This window comes from Aegilops tauschii, chromosome 5 (genome assembly GCF_002575655.3).
Source record: "Aegilops tauschii subsp. strangulata cultivar AL8/78 chromosome 5, Aet v6.0, whole genome shotgun sequence".
NCBI classification, from domain to species: domain Eukaryota; kingdom Viridiplantae; phylum Streptophyta; class Magnoliopsida; order Poales; family Poaceae; genus Aegilops; species Aegilops tauschii.
In genome coordinates, this window is record NC_053039.3 from 179,280,222 (window position 1) to 179,300,777 (window position 20,556).

Below are 20,556 nucleotides of genomic sequence, written 5' to 3' on the forward strand. Positions count from 1 at the left end.
GCCTCAGTTTACTGCTGAAGAGGCTGGCGTTGAAGAAATTGAAGAAGAAGATGTGGCATTGGCTGTACCACACCAGTGATGAATGATGACTTTTGGGAAAGTCAGCACCCCAATTCTCCACTCTTCACTCCACTGCAGCAAATTCCTCAGTCCCCAGTCACTACAGTTCAAATGGGATCTGATGAAGCTCATGAAGACATTCCAGCCGCTAGTGCTGAAGAAAATGAAAATGAAGAATTCAAGAACCAGGCTGCCACTGAAGAGGAACCAGAAATTCCTCAGCCTGAAGAACCCGAGATTGCCATTCCTGAGGTCATCATGCAACTGACTGACACTCCTCTGCCCAAGCCAAAGGATCAATTCTCAAGGAAGCAAAAATTCAAGGCTGATGATTTCTTCGGCGAGCACGTATTCTTCACCGAGTACAACCCTTATGACTCTGCTCGCATAAGGAAGAGGCATTTCTGGACTGCCAGCCAGGCAAATTTCTATTCCTCAGTGCTGTTCAACAAAGACAAAGTCTTCGGTCATGAGCACATTCCTCACGTGGATATGGAATCTCTGCCGTGCTTGGTGCCAGTCCTCAGTGTTCTTTACGACGCTGGACTGTTAAATTTCTGCACTGACATATGTGATTGGAATGAAGAGCTAATTCTTCAATTTTATGCAACACTGCACATCACCGGCAACTCTGAAGATGTGAATTCATGGGCGCTAGACTGGATGTCTGAAAACACTCACTACAAAGCACCAGCTACTGAATTGCTTTGTGCTTTGCCTCTCAGTCCGCCCCTTGAAGGTGCTTGTTGCGTCTACAATGAACCTGAGCTTACAGATCACTACATGCAAGTGCTGATGAAGCCTTTGAAGCCAGGTTAGGCCCCAAGAACAAAATTCCTTATGAAGGAATTGTTGTATGTGCCTCGGACTGTCTATCGCATTCTGACGAAGACATTGAGTCCTATCAAGGGCCACGACTCAAATGAAGAAGAAGTCATTGGCATCATGAAGAATCTGCTTTTCAATATCATTCATGGCGTTCCCGTTAACTTCCATGATTTCTTCATGAGGACTCTGGCCAATGTCGCAATGTCACCATTTGAGCTGAAGCCTTATGCACCATGGATTATGAGATTCATCAGAATAAGGTCGTCACTCAACTACAAAGCTGATACACTGAACCATTGCAGCTACTTGCCCCCGATCGAAGTCCTCAAACGAACATTTTCTTCAGCTGATGAAGAGGGCAAGGCTACTGCTGTAATTGATGAAGGCATTCATCCATTGGATGGACAATTTCGCAAGGCTGCATCCTACTCCACCAATGATGACTCTGCCACCCATGACTCTGCCATAAACGCACCCAAGCAAAATCCTCAAGGCACAGCACCCAGGGTGATGACTGACCGTGAGCTTCTCCTCAGTCTTCACCAGAAGGTTGATCGCAATCATAAATGGGTCAAGCGTCAGTTTGGTTCAATTCTTCACAACATGACTGCTACCCACAATGCAGTGAAGAAAAACCACTACTACCTTCATGAAACCCTCAACCGCACCTGGGCTGTTCTGTCGCACATATATGGTGAAGAAGATTTGAAGAAAATGGGTCTCAAGGAAGATCTTAACTGGGCTGCACCTCCTCCGAAGAAGTACAAGAAGGTCAAGGTTCTTGGTGGCCATCTCCTATTCTTCATCACGTGACACTGATGAACATGAAGACTTGGACGACACTGCAGCAGGCCCTACTACAACAAACGACCCCAACAACGCTGACACTCCTTCATCACCTTGATATTCTTTAGGGGCGTTAGTCCTCATTTTTGACCCTTTTGGTAATTCGATGACAAAGGGGGAGAAATTTGAGTTAGTCTTCAAGCGGGTCTATCTTATATGAGCATTTTTTTCTAAAGTTACAACTCTCATTCTTCTGATGACTTTGTTGGATCGAGTTGTAAACTTAAACTCTATGGTGGCCTGATACTTTTGCTGTTTCTTCTGCATGCTTATTCCTCGTTAATATTATTGCACACATACTGAATTACATCAGTCACCATATTTCATCATGCATTTCAAATTCTTCATATATTATGTCAAATGCGTGTATGAATTACAAGATATAGGGGGAGACCTCCATGATTCAACTCTTCAAGTGTGCATTGCTTCAAAAGCAAATTCCTCACTATGCACATCTTCAGGGGGAGTTCTTCTATATCTTGCAATTAAATTCCTCAATATCAGTATTTACACTTCATATGTTTATCCCCGTTGAAAACTTAACCTATATTGTCATCAATCACCAAAAAGGGGGAGATTGTAAGTGCATCTAGTGCCCCTTAGTGATTTTGGTGTATTGAAGACTTATAGGTTAAGGGGCTAATGTGCTTATGAGTGTACACAGGTCTATAAGTCTATGAGGAGTTTGATATTTACAGAGAAAGTCGACCCCTAAAAATGAAGTTCTTCTACTGAAGACTTTGGATTTCTGAAGACTTTCTGAAGACTTTGAAAGTGAAGAAATTGGTGTAACCTTGAAGACTTGGTATTCATTTGAGGAACATGAAGCGTGAAGACTCTTGTTTTCGTAGTTTCATTTTCTCTTTCTTGAGTCATAGAAAACACCGTACTGTTAAAGGGGGTCGAAGAAATACTAAGGAAAAATTTCCATGTGATGTTCAACTCAAAATCCTACACCTACCAATCCCTTCGAGTGAAGCCATTGGAAATCTCATACAGTTCAGTCATATTCTTCAGTGACAGAGACGAAGTTCTTCTGGTCTCTGAGGAATTTGTTCTGACTGAGGAGTTAGGAATTCGCCAGTGCGGATTGCCTACACAGTGAGGAACATGATAGCCCTGAGGAATTTGATACTCAAATTTCCGACCGTTGCTGTGCTATGCGCCAGCTGTCCCAAAATATCTATCCACCTAATGATCATATCATTGAAGGGCATTTATGTCTTATCATGTCGGGCTGCTCCCTAGGCTATAAATAGCCGCCTCCTACAACCACTAGCTGGTTGGCTGCTCCGAGAGAAACTGACACTTGTCATTTGAGAGCATCCCATCCTCCGAGGACTTTGAGCGAAAATCATCAAGTGAGAAAAACCCCAAACCAAACACCTATAAACCCAAAGTGATTGAGCATCACTGAAGATATTGATCCTGCGTGGACCCGACGCTTGTTACCTTTGAAGACTATGCTTCTTCCAGACGGTTAGGCGTCATGGTCTAGAGCATCCAAGAGAAAATTTGTGGATCGCCGAGTGACCGAGTTTGTGAAGGTTTGGAAGTCACCTAAAGACTTACCACGAGTGATTGGACAAGGTCTGTGTGACCTTAGCTCAAGGAGAATACGGTGAGGACTGTGTGTCCGGGACTGTGTGTCCTCAGGTTTAAATACCTAGCCGCTCTAACCAGACGTACAACTGAGACAGCAGTTGGAACTGGTCTACCAAATCATTGTCTTCACCAAGCTTACTGGTTCTATTTCCTCAACTCTTCCATTTCCTCATTACTGTGTTGTATGCTTGTTCATATCTGTGTTTGAAGACTTTGACTGAAGACTTCCTCAATTTCCTCAGTCTATTTGTCTTCATCCTGTGTTATCCTGTGTTTACGCTTTCTGCACTCTGTGCTTGTTTTCATTTCATCATGATGACTATGCTTGTGTTCTGCTATGCATACTTTTGAGTACTTATTCCGCTGCAAGTAGTTCTTCGTTAAGGAATTTCCTCACCCACAAATTCCTCAGTGAAGAATTTATAAAAATCGCCTATTCACCCCCCCTCTAGTCGATAGAACGCACTTTCATCCATCAACAAACACAAGCCATGGCTAACCGAATCCACGGGTGCCTTCCATACCAACAACAGTCTTGGGGGAGTCTTGTTTAATTATTTGCAATTTTTGATTTCGGGACTGGGCATCCCTGTTACCAACATCTCTTCTGCAAGGACGAGTGAATAAACACTCATTATGAGAATAACTCGTTTAGCATGGAAGATACCTCAAAGGTCCTTGCAGGCCACCCGCACCTACTTAATGCGAGATCCTACTCATTCAATACTGTGTCGCTACTGATGAGTTCGTCCTATGGAACTATCTTATTGTCTATCTTGAAATTGCTGGCCAACCTCAGAAGACATTTTGACATACTCGGGTGGAAACTATGATTGAAAGGATAATCAAATATCTTGACGAGACTACAATGCACTCCTTACCAACCTTTGTGTATGGGAGGGGGGTTATAGGTCGAGAAGAGAAAGATGGCGGAAAAGGTTGTCGGGAAAGAAGTTGACTGAAAAGGAAGGGTTGACGGGAAAGAAGATGGCGGGAAAGGGTTGGCGGGAAAGAAGATGTCAGGAAAGGGTTGCCGGAACATATTATGAAAAAGTGTTGCGAAAAATTAGGCCAGGCTCGAGTGAGGGTGGTGGGATAAAATTATGGTCCGAAATATAGTTTCATTATTAGCTCATAAATTTGGTACCATGCAACTGTCGTCGCCGATTGAAACTAATTGTCCACGGATAAGACGATAAGTTCCAATCTTTTTACGGGAGGCCGACTAGAGGGTAATCAGCTTACACGAGGTCGATTAGAGGCAGTGCTTCAGCCGACTGGTCAGTCAGCCTGGTGTAAGTCGACTGGACCCTAATCGGTTACGTGTAAGACGATTAATTACAGTCGGCTTACCCCAAGCCGACGCCAACTGTGTATTATTTCTGTATAAATTAATAAAAAATATATTATATAAAAAAATTAGCTATGACGTGCGGACCTGACCAATTAGAAAAGTCATGAAATTAGTTTCGTTCGTCTGTGTTTTTCGTCGTTGTCACGGTTCCTTTTTGGACAAATATCACGATTTGTATTGTGTTGATTTTTGCATGCAATTGCGGTGATCTTATGCATTTCACACGATCCACGATGCGAATTCCACCGTTCGCTTTACTCATCCATGTGTCGGCGCGGCGCTTCCACAATTTCTTCGCTGCATGTAGCGTTGTGATAGTAGGACGGTAAAGAAGATTTTTTTTTATAGCCGGTAAAGAAGATTTCACCGTACGTGAAAGGGCGCGTAAGATTTCTGTCGGTAATTTTTCGATAATCATTTCTGTCGGGGAATTACGTGGATATAGGCAGGTGATGCGATACGTACGCTCGGGAAGCGCTTCCTCGATCACTTCGACATAAAACGGTCCTTTCTGCTCTCTCCTGCCCCGCCTGTTCACGTCAGATCCCGATCTTCCCATCGATTCCTGTCGTCGCCGCCTCCATGTCGAGGCCGCCGCCCCCTTTCACGCCGCAAAACCCTACCCCGGCTCCCAGACCGGGCGGTCAATCTCCCTCCTCCACTCTTCCGGCTTCCTTCTCTAACCTCCAGATCTCCCGCGCTCCCCCGCCATTTGCTTCCGTCGGGCCGCCGCAAGGGGATGGCCCCGTGCCGTCGTCGATCCGAGGTCCGCAGGCACCCCCTCCTGGCGCCCGCCCGTTCCCTGGCAGTCCGTCGCCGCCGGGTTCGCTCTTCGCCTGCCCAGCGCCGTCTGTCCAGCAGTCTCCTCCCTTTGGCGCTCCACCCGCGGCGCAGTCGTTACAGCAGCAGAGGCCTCCCTTCAATGGCCCGCCGCCCGTGCTGCCGGCGCAGGTGCAACGAGCGCCATTTGGAGGTCCGCCCGCGGCATCCCAGCCTCTTCCGTACGGTGGGCCACCTGCTGCGGTGTCGCAGCTTGCCCCTTTCGGTGTCTCTCCTGTAGCAGCAGCCCAATCTGCTCCATTGGGTGCCCCCCGGTATTCAGCAGCTCAGCCACCACAGTTTAGCGGGCTGTCTGGGGCAGTGTCTCGACCTTCCTACTCTGGTGGGTCGATCCCCCCGTTTGGGGCTGCACGGGCACCCTCGCAGCAGGGTCCTTATGGTGGGCCTCCCCAGTTTGGCGGGGAGAGACCAGGATTGCAGACTCCGCTATTTGGGGCTCAGACCGCACCTGCATCTCAGCCACCACCGTTCATGGGGGTTCGTGGGGCAAATGCACCAGCATTTGGGCCTCCAGGGTGGCAAGGGCAGACACGACCAGTGAGTGTTCTTATTAAGTTTCAAAAAGTGTTTGAGATGGAAGAGATTTTAGCGAGTAAATAAATTTGGAACTAAGACTGGGCAGTTGTATCACCTGAACTGTTTGTTGCACACGATTCAAAATAACTGATGTCCAAAATTATCAGAATTGAGCTTGACCTTGGTAGCAAGGATGCTTCCTTTTCCCCCTTATCTATGATATGTCTGCAGAACTATGGTCTAGAGGCTGATAAGAAGCTCACTATTCTTGTCCTGTGTGTGATTTGGCATGCCTTGGTGAAGGATTGTTATTTTTAGTGTTTCACATATACCTTTATAGATTGTTGGGTTCAATATTGAATCGTAATGATTGTTCTATCAAGGTGACATGTTCTAAGGATGTTATAGTTTGTTTTCTCAAAAAGTGTCCTCTGGAAAGTAATGGTTTATGGTTCAACTTTGTTTGGAAACAATTGAAACATACATGCGCATGAATTGTTCTAGACTATTCCCAGTGAAGTATTGACTAAGATGGCATGTGTAAGTCAGGGTTTTCTCATGTTTGGATATTTTAGGAGGTAGCTGATTATTCACCTAGATGATTGATTATCACAATTTTCATGAAGAAAATGTATTTCTCTTCTATTGGAGTTTTTTGATGGAATACCTCAGACCTTACATAATTAAGTTATTATGATGCATGGAGCCTAATTTGTGCCCTTTAGATGTTTACATGATCGATCCTTACTGGTGTGATGGTAAGAGATACATTGTCTTTCTTTTATATTTGTTTTGTGGATGCTATGCTTGAATTTTATATTGTCAGAGCTTGAAATTTATGGCCTTAAGCTGATCTTCAACTTCTAGGGAACCGTGAGAATGCCTGGCATGCCTGGTGCCATGCCGCCTAATGCACTAGGCCAAGGGATGCCATCCACACCCACCATGCCATACTCTCCCCATGCTGAAGCCCAGGTCTCTACCCCATCCAAAATTGACCCTAATCAGATTCCACGTCCTATTACCGAGACGTCAGTTGTCATTTTTGAGACTCGGCAAGCTGGCCAAGCAGCTGTTCCGCCGGTATGCGTATCTGTAATTAGAAATATATGCGTCTACTCTGACAACGCTGAATCCAGACGTTTCTCACTAGACTATACTTGTTAATTTCATCTAACAGCATTGCTGCTGATTGTAGGCTGCATCAAGTGAATTTATTGTGAAGGACACCGGCAATTGCAGTCCCCGTTTGATGCGGTGCACCATGAATCAGGTTCGATTTGTTCAATATTCTGTTTTCTTCTTTGGTCATCATAAGTTTCCTTTCTAAACTGCTCCGTTTCCCTATCCTGTTAGATACCATGTACGGGTGATCTCTTGACAACATCAGGAATGCCATTGGCTATAATGGTGCAACCTTTTGCTCTTCCCCATCCTTCTGAGGAGGCTATCCAGGTGTTTCTCAGTTTTGGCGCTTAAAGTAACCCAAAGAGCAATTAATCTCCACTGGTGACAGTTATACTGATCTATGCTGTTACGCATTAGGAAATATGCTAGGTTTGGAATTATGCTGTGTGAAATTATTTACTGTCATGAACTTTTAGATGCTCACAACCATCTAATCGTGTAGTACCTAAAAGTTTGACTTCAATGGAATCTTTTGGTTCTAAATACCACACCTTGCTGATGTGCCGATTCTTCAGTCATCATTTATTCTATATGTTGGCACAGTTACCAAAAAGTGAGCAGGTAATTGCAATTAGCAGGATTTTGCGCGCTCTCCATGTGATTGTCTGTATACCCTGCCCAAGTGATTGACTCTAGGATTCTGCTACTGCACTTGTCTTCTGGGAACAGCATATCACTTTGATACGACGAACACTGTGTGGAATGCTTTAAACTAGCTTAATGTTCTCTACTATAAATGTTTGCGCCCGCCCCCATTCCTCTCCCACCTGCAATCACCGCGCTGTAAGGTGGCCCTTATGTCAACTGCTGCCCATTCATGCCTCGCTATATTGACTTCCTCAGTTCCTCTCCCTTGATTCTTTTCACTCTCCACAAAATCTTGGTCTTGAATCTTATCGCAGTCGATGTCTTTGAGGGAAGATGGCTTCCTTCCAGTGGCCAATTTTAAGGGAGCTCACAACACATTATTTCCTAACCACCTAAACCGTTCCTGGGGTGGCATAAGGCAGGCTGATAAGGAAGCAATAAGAATAAATCTATTGCCCGGCTCCCAGAGGAGCCGGACCCTAACCCTAGCCGCCTCCTGCTCCTGCGCCGCCGCCGCCTCCTCCCTCGCGCATGACGGTGCCCTGCCGCCGGCGACCGCGAGCTTTGCCACGTCCAACCCCCTCCTTCCCCTACAACCTACGCCCTAGACCTGGTAGGGTCCTAGCTCCTACCAATTTGGTATCAGGTAGCTTGGGTCCGATCATGTCTGCTCCACCACCCACCCCGCCGTTGCCCACCTCGCCGCTGTCCACCACCGCCGCCCTCTCCACCGCGTCGCTGGCGCTTCCCACCGCCGCTGTCGACCACTCCACCGCGCCGCTGGTGCTTCCCACCGCGCCGCTCGGCTCCTCCGCGGGGACCTCCACCGGCCAGTCGCCGCCCCTCACTGCACCGCCTGCCGCCGTCTACACCCCGGCGGAAATCACCGGGGTCCTTAATGATCTCGTCGCCGCCGTCCAGGGCATACGCCTCTACCTGGCTGGACCCTACGGGCAGCCGCCGCCCTTGCCGCCGGCCGCCGCGACCGGGCCAGCCGCCCTGCCCTGGTACTCGGCAACTGCGGCGCCGATCGGGCCTCTACATCACCACTGGCCGCATCAGCCGCCGCCCGCCGTTGCGCCCCAGTGGCCGCAATGGCCGGCCCCGGTCCTCGCCGCCCCCCTCACGCCACCCGGGTCCGGGCAGCCGCAGCTGCCGGGCCCGCCGCCGCCCGCTGTCGCGCCCCAATGGCTGCAGTGGCTGGCCCCAGCCCTCGCCGCGCCCCCACGCCACCCGGGACCGTGCCGACGCAGCCGCAGCTGCCGGCCTCGCCACCACCCAGCACGGGGCCTGGGTCCACCATGCAAGGAGGCGTACCGATCCAGCAAGTGCGCTTTCCGCCGTCGCCGTCCCCAATACCGGCCTGGCTGACCGGATCATCGCCGCCACCCGTCTACACGTCGGCTGGAGACTCGCCGGCGCCCACTCTGCAGTACGGCGATCCCTCCGGCTCGGCGGGGAACTACACGGGCCGCGGCCATGCTGACCGGGTGCCTCAGTCCTCGCTGCTCCGCACCTCCGAGGCAGTCGGCCACGGCGCTCCGCCACAGACACCGCCGCGGTTTGCCAAACTGGACTTCGCCATTTATGACGGCACGGAGGACCCTCTCAACTGGCTCAACCAGTGCGAGCAGTTCTTTCGCGGGCAGCGCACCCTCGCCTCGGAGCGTACCTGGCTCGCCTCTTACCACCTCCGCGGCGCGGCACAGACCTGGTACTACGCCCTCGAGCAGGACGAGGGCAGTATGCCCCCTTGGGAGCGCTTCCGCGAGCTCTGCCTCCTTCGTTTTGGGCCACCGATCCGCGGGAGCCGCCTGGCAGAGCTAGGCCGCCTTCCGTTCACCTCCACGGTGCAGGACTTCGCCGACCGTTTCCAGGCCTTGGCTTGCCACGCGGCGGGCGCGACGACACAACAGTGGGCCGACCTCTTCGTCGGTGGACTTCCGGATCACATACGCGTGGACGTGGAGCTTCGGGGACCCCAGGATCTTCAGACGGCCATGTATTACACCCGCGCCTTCGAGTGTCGCGCCCAGGCCGTGCAGCAGGCAGCCCCAGCTCGAGGAGGCCGGCGGGCCGCCCGGCCGTCCCCGGCACCGGTCCGGCCACCCCCGGCCGCTCCGGTGACTACCACCCAGGCTGCGACGCGGCCTTTTCGTCGTCTCTCTCAGGCGGAGCAGCTGGAGCGTCGGCGCCTGGGGCTTTGCTTTAATTGCGATGAGCCCTACGCGCCGGGCCATGTCTGCCCGCACCTCTTCTACTTGGAGACGGCCGACTACATTGGGGAGGACGCCCCGGTCGATGGGCTCGACGCCGTGGCTGCCGAGGCCGCACCCGCGGCCGCCCCGGCGACTTTTCAGGCTTTGATGAACGACGTCCTCCGCCCCTACTTGCGCCTGTTTGTGCTCGTTTTCTTTGATGATATTCTTATCTACAGCGCCTCGTGGGCGGAGCACCTTCAGCATGTCGCTATCGTCTTCAACGAGCTTCGAGCGCATCATCTTCACCTTAAGCGCTCGAAGTGCTCGTTCGGGACGCCTTCCGTCGCCTGCCTCGGCCACGTCATCTCGGCCGAGGGGGTGGCCATGGACGCCGACAAGGTGGCGGCCGTCGCCGCCTGGCCGACCCCGCATTCACTGCGGGCTCTTCGCGGGTTTCTGGGCCTCGCGGGCTACTACCGGAAATTTATCTGGGAGTTCGGCCTCATCGCGTCCCCACCCACGCGCCTGCTCCGTCGCGACGCCTTTGCCTGGGATGAGGAGGCGACCATGGCGTTCGAGGCCCTCAAGGGGGCCCTCACGACAGGGCCCGTCCTTCAGATGCCGGACTTCGACCGGCCATTCATCGTGAACTGCGACGCTTCCGGTGCAGGGTTCGGCGCCGTCCTTCATCAGGGCGATGGACCCCTCGCCTTCTTCAGCAGGCCCTTCGCCGCGCGCCATCTTAAGCTCGCGGCGCTCATTGGATTGGTGCAGGCGGTGCGCCACTGGCGGCCCTATCTGTGGGCTCGGTCTTTCCGGATTCGCACGGACCACTACAGCCTCAAGTTCTTGTTGGACCAGAGGCTCTCGACCGTGCCACAGCACCAGTGGATCAGCAAGCTCTTCGGCTTTGACTTCACCATCGAGTACCGCCCGGGCCGCCTTAACACCGTGGCCGACGCCCTGTCTCGCCGCGACGTCGACCACGACACCACCAGGGGCGACTCCGAAGGGGCGGCACTCTGCATCCGCTCGGGGCCTACTTTCGCTCTCTTCACCGACATCCGCCGGGCGACCGGCCGCGCCAGACGCCCTCCTCCTTCAGCAGCAACTGGCTGCGGGTGAGCTAGAGGAGCCGTGGCGCCTTGCCGACGGATTGCTCCTTCATGGGCGCCGGGTCTTCGTGCCGGCGCACGACGATCACCGTCACCAGGTGCTGCTGCTGGCCCACTCGGCGGGTCACGAGGGTGTGCAGAAAACCCTCCATCGTCTCCGCGCCGACCGCCTGAGCACGGCCTTCCATCCTCAGACGGACGGCCAATCTGATGTTGTCAACAAGGTGATTGCCATGTATTTGCGTTGTGTCACAGGTGATCGTCCTCGCGCTTGGGTGGATTGGCTCTCGTGGGCGGAGTACTGCTACAACACCTCCTATCACTCCGCCCTGCGCGCCACTCCATTTGAGGTGGTCTACGGCCGGCCGCCCCCGCCCATACTGCCGGTTGATCCGGCGAGGGCTCGGACAGAGGTGGCCGGTGATCTTATGCGGCGCCGTGACGAGATGCTGGCCGAGGTCCGGCAACGCCTCCTTCAGGCCCAGCAGCTGGCCAAGCACTACTACGACGACCACCATCGCGAGGCGGAGTCGCGGCGGGTGATTGGGTTTGACTGCATCTCCTTCATCGCTTTACGCAGTCGCTGGACCCACGCGCGAAGCGTAAGCTGGGCCCTCGCTACGCCGGGCCCTTTGCTGTTTTGGAGCGCATCGGGAAGGTGGCCTACCGTCTTCAGCTTCCGGCAGGTGCCCGCATCCACGACGTCTTCCATGTGGGGCTGCTGAAGCCCTTCCGTGGGGAGCCACCTGCGGCCCCTCCAGCGCTTCCTCCGACCTTCGACGGACGCCTCCTTCCGGAGCCGGAGAAGGTCTTGAAGGCGCAACTTCGTCGCGGGGTGTGGTATGTGTTCATTGGGTGGGCTGGACTTCCAGAGGAGGACGCTACTTGGGAGCAGCGCGACGAGTTCCGCTAGCACTACCCCGACTTTCAGCTCGAGGACGAGCTGTTTGCGCAGGCGGGGAGAGATGTTATGACCGGGCAGACTTATGCCTGTAGGAGGCCCACTGGGCAGGTTTAGTTAGGGGCTTAGCCCGCAAGTTATCTATTTTATTTTCCATCGTGGTTATATATACTAGTTGTAAGACTCTTTGATAAGGAAGCAATAAGAATAAATCTATTGCCCGGCTCCCAGAGGAGCCAGACCCTAACCCTAGCCGCCTCCTGCTCCTGCGCCGCCGCCTCCTCCCTCGGGCAAGATGGTGCCCTGCCGCCGGCGACCGCGAGCTTCGCCACGTCCAACCCCCTCCTTCCCCTACAACCTACGCCCTAGACCTGGTAGGGTCCTAGCTCCTACCACAGGCATAAAGGGTTCTTGCTTGATCAACCATCCGGGCTAATTGTCCACTTGATTCCTCAGTCTCAACTTGTCTTGTTCCCTCCATCATCTCTAGACAACACCTTTCTCTGCCTAGGCCTGCTCTCCCACTTCCCTGGTGAAGCTTTGGTGAGAATAGACGGTGTCACACCCCTACCTGCAAAAAATGGGCCAGACCTGCAGTTTGATAGGAAGCAACCCGCCCTAGATGCCTTTTTTTGTGAGCAAAGGTGCATCATACATGTAAACCAGTCCGAGCCCATAGAAGCTGTTTCTCCAACATAAACTGTGTACACCCAGTCTCTCACCGTCCAAATAAGACCCCCCCCAATGAACAACTTGGATGATTTAAATTCTGGGCACATACCTAGTAGGAATGCTGTAGCGATAGCAGAAAGCACTGTATACAGATTTTGTCTGTAGCAATAGTTTTGCTCCCTTTCATTTCCTGATTGCCTGGACAGACAACTCCAAAGCACCTAATGATAAATCTGTTTTGATTAGGAAATCTTGTTCATTTTGCATTGAACTTGACCCAGCTTCTTATTGTAGCTCGTGGATTTTGGGGAGATGGGCCCTATCAGGTGTTCTCGCTGCAAAGCGTACATAAATCCATTCATGAGATTCGTTGATCAAGGGAAAATTTTCATCTGTAACTTATGTGGTAAGGGACTAAGGCTTGCTAGTTGAACGCGCAGTTCAGCTTCCCTATCATTTCAAGCTGCCACTAGAAATATTTTCATCCTTTGCAGTAAACCATGTTCATATGAAATTAAATTATCATTAAAAGTCTGATGCTATCTCATTCTCTTCCTTGAGAAGACGGCACTATTAAAGTTCACTTCTTCTGTGTCGGGGTTTTCCCTCTTTTTTGTCTCATAGCTCTATACTATTTTCATAAAATGTTGTTAAATTATGCAACTAAAGCTACTTCCCATTAAACAATGCACACTGATTTTGCAGGATTTAGCAATGATACTCCAAGGGAGTACTTGTGCAACTTAGGGCCTGATGGTAGGCGACGTGATGCTGATGACAGGCCTGAGTTATGTAGAGGAACAGTTGAATTCATTGCCACCAAGGAATTTCTGGTATGCCCATGCCTTGTTGAGCCTTTTTGTAACTTCATCTTAGCAAGATTTGTCAACTGTAGCGTAGTACTAGCTAAATTGCACTCTCAGTATAGGGGGGATACGGATACATAAATACGTCACTTTTGAAAAGCGCCGAGACGGGGATACATTTGACTATTTTGATAACAATAATAATAATAAAATATGTTATCAATTAGTCATCGAGCCATTTAGCATGTATTTAGTCAGTGCAGTCCATTCTCTTCTATCTTGTCCATTATTCCAACAAAAGCCAAGAACAAATAGCCAAACAGCAACAGCAAGTTAGCAAACATAAAAGTTCAATATTGGCCGAGAGATCTACAGGACCATAGGGAGCTACTCTACTGCAGAGGAAGAGGAGAGGGAGCACCACATCGTATTAAGGTTGAGTCTTACTGGGCTGGGCCGTATCAGGGGAGGTATCAATCATGTATCGGGCTATTGGCCACACATCGGAGACGAATCCTTGTCAGATGCGGTATCCAATATGGATGCACTGTATCCAGCACGTATCCGTGTTTTTAGAGGACTGGTAGTTATATCTTGTGGCCTTACCGTTTGTATTAACGATTTGGTTTTATTTGATTGATCAGCATGTAACCAGGATAACTTGTATTGTATTTTGCACCATATCTGCTCTTTTTTCTTCATATTTTAGTTTTGCCATTTGGTACCATGGTAACAATAATTACTTCATTCATTTCAGGTTCGGGAACCAATGCCAGCTGTCTATTTCTTCCTTGTTGATGTCTCCATGAATGCCATACAGACTGGTGCAACTGCTGCGGCTTGCAGTGCAATATCCCAGTCTCTTTCTGATCTTCCTGTAAGTTTACATGTTATTTTCTACACATTTAGCATATACACATAATATGAGCTCAATGCATTAACTTCTGCTTAGATTCCATAATATCAAGTTGCTGCTGGTTTATCATTTAGCACAAGTCTTCTTCTGGCACCTATCATCCTCGCCAAACTGAATTTGTCATGGTTACAGTTTTGTGTAACGCACCGGAAGGGGAGGGGGATCGGGTAGGTGAGGGAGAGCGAGAGAGAGACTTGGAGAGGAAGAAGTTGCTTAAGGAGGAATGATTGGGGATGAGGTTTACAGCTAGTCACATCACATGCCAATGCCACAGCCGGCTGGCTCCTTTTAAACACTCCCTCTCCTCTCCTCTCACCCTCTAGCTCACACTTACAAGTGGGGCCCGATCCTTGCCACGTCACGCTGGACAAGTGGCGGACAAGTGGCCAGGCGTAACATTCTCCCCTCCTTGAGACTGAGCCTCCTCTTGTGAGCTTGCGTCGTCGTCCTCCCAAATGGTCGCTTCAGGAAAGCGTTGGCGCAAGACGTCGAAGTCTTCCCAGGTGACTGCATGCGGTGAACTGTCGCCCCATTGTACCTTGATCTGAACGACTGGTGCATTGCCCCTCTTAATCATGCGTCGCTCCAGAATGCGCGTCGGGGCTGCGCTTGACACGGACAGGTCAGGCACCCGCGGCAGCTCGGCGTACACTGGTGTGTAGTCTGGCGTGAACGGCTTCAGCTGGGAGACGTGGAAGACTGGGTGCACGCGGCTGGACGCGGGGAGGTCGAGCTTGTACGCCATGAGCCTGATTTTCTCGACGATGGTGTACGGTCCGAAGAACTTGTAGGCGAGCTTGGCGCATGGGCGGCTGACGACGGACTGCTGCATGTACGGTTGAAGCTTCAGAAGAACCTGCTTGCCCACCTGGAACTGGCGCTCGGTGCAGTTGCGGTCGGCCTGCTTCTTGAAGCGATGCTGGGCGCGCTCTAGTTGGGCGCGGATGTGCGCCGTGTGCGCAGCCCAGTCCATGTCGTCGCCGGTCGTGGCATCGCCAGGCCATGCCGTGGTCGCCCCCAAGTTGGCCTCCTTGCCATACAACGCCTTGAATGGAGTGCAGTTGAGCGACGAGTGGAAGGTGGAGTTGTACCAGAACTCCGCCATGGGCAGCCAGCGACGCCATTTGCTGGGAGTGTCGTGCACGACGCATCGGAGATACATCTCCATGCACTGGTTCACGCGCTCGCTCTGCCCATCCGTCTGCGGGTGGTAGGCGGTGGAGTAGAGCAACTTCGTGCCGGCGCCGGCGAGCAGCTCCCGCCAAAGATTGCTGGTGAACACCTTGTCGCGGTCGGAGACGATCGATGCCGGCACGCCGTGGAGCTTGACCATGTTGTCCCAGAATGCGCGCGCCACCTGCGACGCGTGGAAGGGGTGGCGCAACGGGATGAAGTGGGCGAACTTGGTGAAGCGATCGACCACGACTATGATCGTGTCGAAGCCCTCGGATGGCGGCAGCCCTTCGACGAAATCCATCGTGAGATCCTCCTAGGGCGCCGTAGGAACGGGCAGGGGTGCCAGCAGCCCGGCCGGCTTGGAGAGCTCGTGCTTGGCTTGCTGGCAGGTGGCGCATTGCTGCACGAATTCCTCCGTGTCGCGCTTGAGGCCGCGCCACTCGAAGTGCTTGCGCACCCGCTGGTACGTTGCGGTAGCGCCAGAGTGGCCGCCGACCGCGCTGTTGTGGAGCGCGGCAATGAGCTTGGTGCGGAGCACGACATTGGCACCAATCCAGAGCCGGCCGCCGCGACGGATGACACCGTGGTGCAGCTCGTAGCCGTCGTCGTCCGGGCTGGTGATGGCGAGCTTTTGCAGTCGCTCATGTGCGTCCGGGTCAGTGGAGTAGGAGTTGAGAACCTCTTGTATCCAGGCCGGCTGGCATGCCGAGAGCGCGGCCAGGTCGAGCTGCTTGCCCACACGAGACAAGGCGTCGGCGGCGCCGTTGTCGAGGCCGCGCTTGTACTGGAAGCGGAATTGGAGCCCGACCAGCTTCGCCATGCCTTGCGCTGCAGCTCCGTCTCCAATTTGCTCCCCCAGGTTGCAGAGCGACTTGTGGTCGGTGAGGATGTCGAAGGGGCCGCGCTGCAAGTAAGGGCGCCACTTGTCGATCGCCATCATCACCGCCAAGAACTCCTTCTCGTACGTCGAAAGCTTCTGGTTGCGCACGCCGAGAGCCTTGCTGAAGAACGCGACGGGGTGGCCCTCCTGGACGAGCACGACGCCCACGCCCATGTCGCACGCGTCAGTCTCGATGGAGAAGGGCTTGTCAAAGTTGGGCAGGGCGAGCATGGGCGTCGTCGTCATCGCCGTCTTGAGCGTTTTGAACGCGGCCTGCGCTTGCTCGTTCCAGGCGAAGCCCTTCTTCGTGAGGAGCTGTGTGAGCGGCTTGGCGATGATGCCGTAGTGCGGCACAAATTTCCTGTAGTAGCCGGTGAGCCCCAGGAAGCCACGCAGCTCGGTGGCGTTCGTCGGCGTTGGCCATTGCTCCATGGCCTGGGTTTTTTCCTTATCCGTAGCGACACCGTCCTTGGAGATGACATGCCCGAGGTAGTCGATGTGGTCGCAGGCGAAGCTGCACTTGCTTTCTTTGACGAACAGTTGGTGCGCTTGCAGTCATCGAGAAAGATAATCACACATTTGCGCACGTACTTACTGAAGATCGCGTTCATGAGGCATTGGAATGTCGACGGATCGTTCGTCAGGCCGAACGGCATGACCCTGAACTGGAAATGCCCGTGGTGCGTCTTGAACGCGGTCTTGGCTTCGTCTTCTTCCCGCATACGAATTTGATGGTACCCGGCGTGGAGATCCAGCTTGGAGAAGGCTGCCGCGCCCGCGAGTTCATCGAGGAGCTCGTCGACGATCGGTAGCGGAAACTTGTTTTTGATCGTTGCATCATTCAGACGACGGTAGTCGATGCAGAACCTCCACGTCCCGTCCTTCTTCTTGACCAAGAGGACCGGCGCCGCGTACGGACTGACGCTGTGTGTGATCTCGCCGGCGTCGAGCATTTCCTTGACCTGCCGCTCGATTTCGTCCTTCTGAAGCGGCGAGTAGCGGTACGGCCGAGTGTTCGCGGGGACTGCGCCTTCCACCAGGGTGACTGCGTGGTCGTACCGGCGATGTGGCGGCAGGCCCTGTGGGGCGGCGAAGACGTCGGCGAATTCCTCCAGGAGATCCGCGAGGGGCGTCTGGCTGGCGCACTTGCGTCGTGGTGGCGGCACGCGCCCGCACGTATCCACCATGGCCATGGCCCAGACGTCGTTGCCCGCGATCATCTTGCGTAGCTCGTCGGGCTTGATCGCCTTGAGGGTGGTGGACGCCTTGGTCGGCACGCCGCGGAGCGTGACCTCTTCACCGTCGTGGGTGAACTTGACCCACTTGTCCTGCCAGTGGCACGTCATGGGACTGTGCTGGGCGAGCCAGTCCATGCCCAGGATGCCATCGTATGCGCCAATGTCCAGCTCGCGCATGGGTGTAGCGAACGTGTGCCCCTGCATCCACCACTTGAGCTCGGGCACGGTACGGTTGCAGGTGAGACGGTCACCGTTGGCAACGCGCACGTCCACCGGCGGCATCTCTTCAGTCGCCAAGCCGAGGCGGTCGACGAACGATTTGTTGATGAAGCTGTGCGAGCTGCCCGAATCGAGCAGAAGCAACATGACTTGGTTGCCTACCAGCGCACGCAGGCGGATCGTGGTCGCCGAGTACGTGCCGTCCAGTGCGTGCGACGAGAGGAGGCAGCATTCGGGCGCGTCCGCAGCTGGAGCAGGCGGCTGCGCTGCTGGCCCTGGGTCGTCGAGCAGTTGCAGGGCGTGGATGGTGTCGTTCGAGAGCACCTCCCCGTGATTGCCGATGCTGATGGTGAGCAGCTGAGCAGGTTGTGCGCATCGATGCTCTCGTGAGTAGCGGTCGCCGCACTTGAAGCATAAGTTGTTGGCGCGGCGGTAGTCGCGAAGTTGCCGCTCGCGCGCGTAGTCGTCCGTTGGGGCGCGGTTGGGCGCGGCCGCGCGCGGCTGTGGTGGAGTCGTTGCCGGTGGGGGCCGGCCCGCTGGCGTGATGCGTGGGCGCGCGCGCGTTGCGCCCAGTTCCTCCTCTTGAATGCGCGCCTAACACGGACGCCCTGGTGATGCTCAAGGGTGCTTGGAGCCGAACCAGGGCGCGCAACTCGTCCTTCAAGCCCAGGATGAAATGGGTGACGAAGAACTTGGTGTTTATGGACAGGTCGAGCGCGAGCAGGTGATACATTTGCTCGTCGAACGCCGTGCGGTACTCGGCGACAGAGGTAGTCTGACGAAGCTGCAGCAGCTTGTGCATGACCACTTCGAACTCGTCGGCGCCGAACTCCTCCAGTACGGCTGATGTGAACACTTCCCAGGTGATGCCGCGATGTGTTTGACGAAATGCCTGCAGCCAGTGCGTGGCCTGGCCTTCGATGTACAGCGCTGCAGTGGCCACCCAGTTGTGTGGCGCGACCTTGTAGAGCTCGAAGTACGCCAGACAGCGATCCAGCCATAAGTATGGAGCGGAGCCATCGAACCGAGGAAAATCATGCTTCGGTGGCTTGTGGTAGTCGTTGCTGTAGTAGCCCGATGTCGGAGAGGGAACGGCAGCCGGAGCGGCGAATCCGCCCTGAGGAGCCATTGGAATCAGCGGGGGACGATGGTCTCCGAGGCGCGCGTGGGCGGATGCAGGGCGGCCTGGGTCGGCGGCCACGCGCGGCGAGTGTGGAGGCGGCGGGGGCGATGGTGGGGGTTGTTGCGGAGCGGCGGGCTGGTGAAGCACGGTCGTGACCGAGCCCGATGGCGATGCCGAGCCCTCCACCGTCTTGCGGGTGGTGTCGACGTCAGCTTGGGTCAGATCGATCTGCCGGGCGAGTCCGCGCACGTCCTGCGAGATCTGCGCGTTGAAGGCGGCCTGAATCTCGATCTGCTTGTCGTGGACCGCCTTCTGCTCGTCCATCTTGGCGAGGAGGGACTCGAGCGTCTTGGTGATGCTGCTGTTGCCCTCGTCCATGGCGGCCAGCACCTGACGCGTCGCCGCCGAAGCTTTGGAGGGCGCCGTTGCCTTGCTTGGGAGAGATCGAACCCCGCGACGGATTTTGTTGTGCTTGCCGGAGCAGCACACACCGGCGCGGTGGATGCTACCGATCTGCAACCAGCTCGACTGGGAGAAAATTTTTTGGGGCGATTTTGGCTCTGAGTACCAACTGTAACGCACCGAAAGGGGAGGGGGATCGGTTAGGTGAGGGAGAGCGAGAGAGAGACTTGGAGAGGAAGAAGTTGCTTAAGGAGGAATGATTGGGGATGAGGTTTACAGCTAGTCACATCACATGCCAATGCCACAGCCGGCTGGCTCCTTTTAAACACTCCCTCTCCTCTCCTCTCCTCTCACCCTCTAGCTCACACTTACAAGTGGGGCCCGATCCTTGCCACGTCATGCTGGACAAGTGGCGGACAAGTGGCCAGGCGTGACATTTTGCCACACAATTTCCTTATTTTTTAGCTAAACCTATAAATCACATTAGACGATTAGCTGTGTGAATTAGTTACTGTTTTGGATGATTATATGTATATCAGTTGCAAACTCAAGAAATTCAGATAGTCATATAGATCTGACCAGAAACTGGCAGTAAACTTTCTGGTTATGGGGGATTGATGTTTTGCAACTTCAAGCGCCGGCTTCTGAGGATGTGCTGCCGATTATCTCACTGATTTGTTGGTCCTGGAACAATGCAGTAGCAAATCCTCAAGTGACCCCCCGCCTCCCTGCAGTTGCAAATCCTCAATGTCCCATCTGTTAGCCTGAACTCTCCTCTCACGGTGGAGACGCACGCGCACAGGAGATTTCTTGTTCTGGGCAACAGATGCTTATTTTACATCCATGGGGTACACATCCTTTTATAGGACTTGCTCAAACTGACCTAGCCCTCTTAAGAGTACTACTCTGAATATAGCCAAGGTAAATTCTAACTTTGCTGTGGCTACTACTTGCTGCATCCCTTTCTTACTAACTAAGGCAACTGGCGGCCAGATTTCTTTTGACTACTCTCACCGTCATACTAGAGGTGTCATGTACCTTCTTCCTTTCCCAAGTCTAACATAATCACCCACTTAATCTTG

The 20,556-nt window shown here is 53.4% G+C and overlaps 1 protein-coding gene across 2 annotated transcripts in view; it reads left to right on the plus strand.

Moving 5' to 3' along the window:
• Positions 1–5,168: 5,168 nt before the first annotated feature.
• The window catches only part of LOC109772916 (protein transport protein SEC24 B), a 33,507-nt gene continuing 18,119 nt past the window's right edge, over positions 5,169–20,556 (plus strand). The window contains exons 1-7 of one of the 2 annotated variants that reach the window (XM_020331618.4): positions 5,169–6,070; positions 6,917–7,132; positions 7,248–7,322; positions 7,406–7,504; positions 13,009–13,120; positions 13,420–13,547; positions 14,278–14,397. In XM_020331618.4, the coding sequence (XP_020187207.3) occupies positions 5,276–6,070; positions 6,917–7,132; positions 7,248–7,322; positions 7,406–7,504; positions 13,009–13,120; positions 13,420–13,547; positions 14,278–14,397 (1,545 nt within the window). In that variant the 5' untranslated portion in view covers positions 5,169–5,275. The remainder of the gene's footprint in view (positions 6,071–6,916; positions 7,133–7,247; positions 7,323–7,405; positions 7,505–13,008; positions 13,121–13,419; positions 13,548–14,277; positions 14,398–20,556) is intronic. The other variant, XM_073500069.1, reaches the window with a different exon arrangement.